Here is a 3,562-nt window from a genome sequence, read left to right as displayed (position 1 = left end):
CACTATGCTGATATCCAAATATTATATGTTGTCAATTTATAAGAAAGATAATATCATAAATATCATCGATTGAAGATTTAAATATTTTAAAAATATTTTCAATATACAGTTACGAAAGAAGAAAAAAATATTGTAAAGAATGATGTGGCATTATCATAACTTCTAATGAGTTTGATTATAAATTAAATCACTTTTCAAAGATTTACTTAACCTTTCACAATTTTTATGTATGTATTACTTATAAACTGTCCTAGTCCCTAATTCGACTTTAATTTTTGTTGTTATAAGCATTTAACTCCCATTAAGTAAAACCAAAAATTTATAGATAGAGTGATGATTTGTAGTAATTTAACAACCATCAGAAAATTTATGAAACTTCTATACACAAATTATATTTTGTAGAAGTTTTACTTCATTAGATTGAAGACACATTTAATCACTCATTTGGAGAGTATCAAAACAGAACTAAAATACATTTGTAATGTAAGGAACCTAACTCATACAGTTTCTACACAAAAGGGCCTAAATGTAAAGATAATATGAGAAGGCACCTTATCTTGTTTGATATACAAAGAGAGGAATGAAGTTACCATAATCTTGAAGAAGAGCATACTACAGAGGTGAGGGGAAACTTTAGCAAGAATCAAAATACACACAATACATACAGAACAAGATGTGTCAAACTTTATAAAATAAAAGAATTACTTGTATTTGGATCTTGAAACAAACAAAGCAAGTATGAGCTGCTTTGTCTTCATCATAAAAAAATAAATAATGCTATCTTATCTTGAAATTGATCTAATTCAGAAATAAACAGAAAACATATATCAATGATAAGAAAAAAAAATGATACCTTTACTGTTTGCCACATATCCTCCCAATTATCTTTCAACTCTCTCCAAGTTGTGTATGTCAAAAGAGCAATATGTGCATTCCTAGCCAATGTTCCCAAATAACAGCTCAAGGCAGCCCTATATTGACCAAAAGGTTGACTTGAATGCGATCTTCATGACTCAAACCATGAGTCTTAAGACACTTTGTTGAACCCCTTTTCTTCTTGATAACAAGACCTGTTTTAATAAATGACAAATGAATAATCTTGTTTTTGTATTTTTTTTCTAAAGAATATATATTATCAAGTACTTTACACTTACTATCATCGTTAATCAAATAGGGTGCCAAGGGTGTTAGGCAACGACTTGATGCTGTCTCCTCTAGCTCATTAAGAATTTCAGTCATTGATCCACTTGGCCATGAATCCTTATGCTTCTTGGTGTATGTTTGAACTTCTTGATCATTAAGGGTATCTTCCATTGAGCTAGCAGCCCATGAAACTTTACCTCTTGCCCTTATTGTACCACTGTAAAAAAATGAAAACACAAGCAATTTAAATAGTGAACTCAATCATCAAGTGACTCTTGTCTAGGTTCTTCTCTTGTTTCTTCTTCATCTGTTAAACTTGCATCAATGGTTGTTCCAGGTACATCATCCCTAAACCAAATATTTTCATCTTCATTAACCGTAAATTGATCAAACATTGGACTTCTTAATTGATCATCCAAGTGCTTTTCCACATCTTCATTCTCTGGATCCCCATATATATCAAACAAATCTCTAGGGGTGGTGTTAGTAACAACATGCCAATCATCATTTGGGTCTTTTGTATAATACACTTGCTTTACTTGAGATGCAAATACAAAAGGATCATTTTCATAGATCAACCTTCGAAAATTTATGAGTACCAAACCAAAACCATCTTGTTTAATTTGAAACCAATGACATTTGAACAACACAAACTTGAAATGTCCATAGTAATCCAATTCAATTATGTCTTTCAAAACTCCATAGTAGGTAACATTTTCTACCAACGGATGTTCATCTTTCTTGCTTCTAAACTTGATTGTAGATGAAACAACCATAACCCCAGAATTTTGTGTTTTTCTTTCACGACTTTCAATGACAAACTTGTAGCCATTTATTGCATATGCAGAAAATCTTCTCGCAACTGTATTTGGCCCTTTAGACAACCATTTAACATCTTCACTAACATCTAAATTCCTTACTCGATCTTCAAACCATTCATGAAAAGTAAGACATTGATCTTTAGCCTTATTCCATTTTCTTGTTGAACCTTGACGATTGTGACTGAAAACAAATTCTTCATGTTGCCTACATAAAAAAAATTGAATATGTTATATATGTTAAGTAAACTATAATAAAGTGTAGTAATAATATGTATTCTTGAGTATGCATATCTTCTTACTTGATAAATGGTTTGATAGCTTCAGAATTGAATAACACATATCGATGAGCTTGCTCCCATGTAAGAGGATCCAAACTTGTCATGACTCCATCTCCTATAGGACCATCTAAACTCCTTGCTGGTTTATTGAATTTTGTTTGGATATCGTCATCTAAGTACCTTGAACAAAATGTCAAACATTCATCTGCTATATAGCCTTCTGCAATAGAACCCTCTGGATAACGTCTATTACGCACACAGTTCTTTAACTTAAGAAGAAACCTATAAGCATAAAAGTATAAAACTTAAGTACAAATTAAGAAGAAACCTATAAAAGCACAAAACTATAAATCAAATTACCTCTCAATTGGATACATCCAACGGTAATGCACGGGTCCTGCAATTCTAGCTTCGTATGCTAAATGTATTGATAGATGAACCATTATAACAAAAAAAGATGGAGGGAAAATTCTTTCCAATTCGCAAAGAATCAATGCAATTTCAACATCCAAACATTCAAATAATTCAACATTGATAACTTTGGAGCATAAAATCTTGAAGAATGATCTTAACTTAATTAAAACTCTTGCGACTTCTTTTGGTAAAACTCTTCGTACTGCTATTTTAAGTAAGTCTTGAATCAGAACATGAAAATCATGACTTTTAAGCCCAAGAAGTTTTTGCTGCTCAATATGTGACGGTGCAAATTAGTATCCCAATATGGCAACTCAAATAATATGCTTTTTTTTGTCCATGAATCAACATTATTTCTTTTCCTCTTTTGAGGATTTCCAAATAAATTTTCTCTTTCGCCAATTTTTTCCAATATAGTAGAACCTAATAATGGAACCGGAGCAACTCTAAATTCTTCATAGCCATCAAAACACTTCTTATTTTTCCGCCATTTGTGATTGGAGTCCAAAAATCTACGATGACCCATGTAGCACATCTTTTTACTTTTTGGCAAGTACTTGGACCATGTATCATAGTTACACACAGGGCACGCCAACTTTCCACTAGTACGCCAACCTGATAGCATAGCATAGGCAGGGAAATCACTCACAGTCCAAAGTAATGCAGCTCGAACATTAAAATATTGCTTACTAGAGGCATCATAGGTTTCAATTCCTTTCTCCCATAATCCTTTAGCTCATCAACTAGAGGTTTTAAATAGACATCTATGCTACTTTTAGGGGAAGAAGGACCTGGAATAAGTAAAGATAACATCAAATAAGGTTGCTTCATGCAGGCCCATGGAGGTAGGTTGTATGACATCAGAACAACCAGCCAAATACTATATTTGCTACTCATTGTCTTATA

The 3,562-nt window shown here is 32.3% G+C and overlaps 1 protein-coding gene across 1 annotated transcript; it reads right to left on the bottom strand.

Annotated features, from left to right (window-relative positions):
• Positions 1 to 1,400: 1,400 nt before the first annotated feature.
• LOC114165413 lies at positions 1,401 to 2,802 on the bottom strand. The gene is made up of 3 exons (XM_028050050.1): positions 2,603 to 2,802; positions 2,264 to 2,524; positions 1,401 to 2,169 (listed from the first exon to the last, which is right to left on the bottom strand). The coding sequence occupies exons 1-3, from the start codon at positions 2,683 to 2,685 to the stop codon at positions 1,401 to 1,403; spliced, it is 1,113 nt and encodes a 370-aa protein (XP_027905851.1). The 5' UTR covers positions 2,686 to 2,802.
• Positions 2,803 to 3,562: the final 760 nt, after the last annotated feature.

Source organism: Vigna unguiculata, chromosome 10 (genome assembly GCF_004118075.2).
Source record: "Vigna unguiculata cultivar IT97K-499-35 chromosome 10, ASM411807v1, whole genome shotgun sequence".
NCBI classification, from domain to species: domain Eukaryota; kingdom Viridiplantae; phylum Streptophyta; class Magnoliopsida; order Fabales; family Fabaceae; genus Vigna; species Vigna unguiculata.
This window is presented reverse-complemented; position numbering and strand designations above follow the sequence as displayed.

Coding starts and splice junctions, on each gene's coding strand:
- LOC114165413 (XM_028050050.1), bottom strand. CDS start 2,685: ATGGTTCATCTATCAATACATTTAGCATACGAAGCTAGAATTGCAGGA. Junction 2,525..2,602: donor TGGATGTATCCAATTGAGAG/GTAATTTGATTT, acceptor TTATGCTTATAG/GTTTCTTCTTAAGTTAAAGA. Junction 2,170..2,263: donor GCTATCAAACCATTTATCAA/GTAAGAAGATAT, acceptor TTTTTTATGTAG/GCAACATGAAGAATTTGTTT.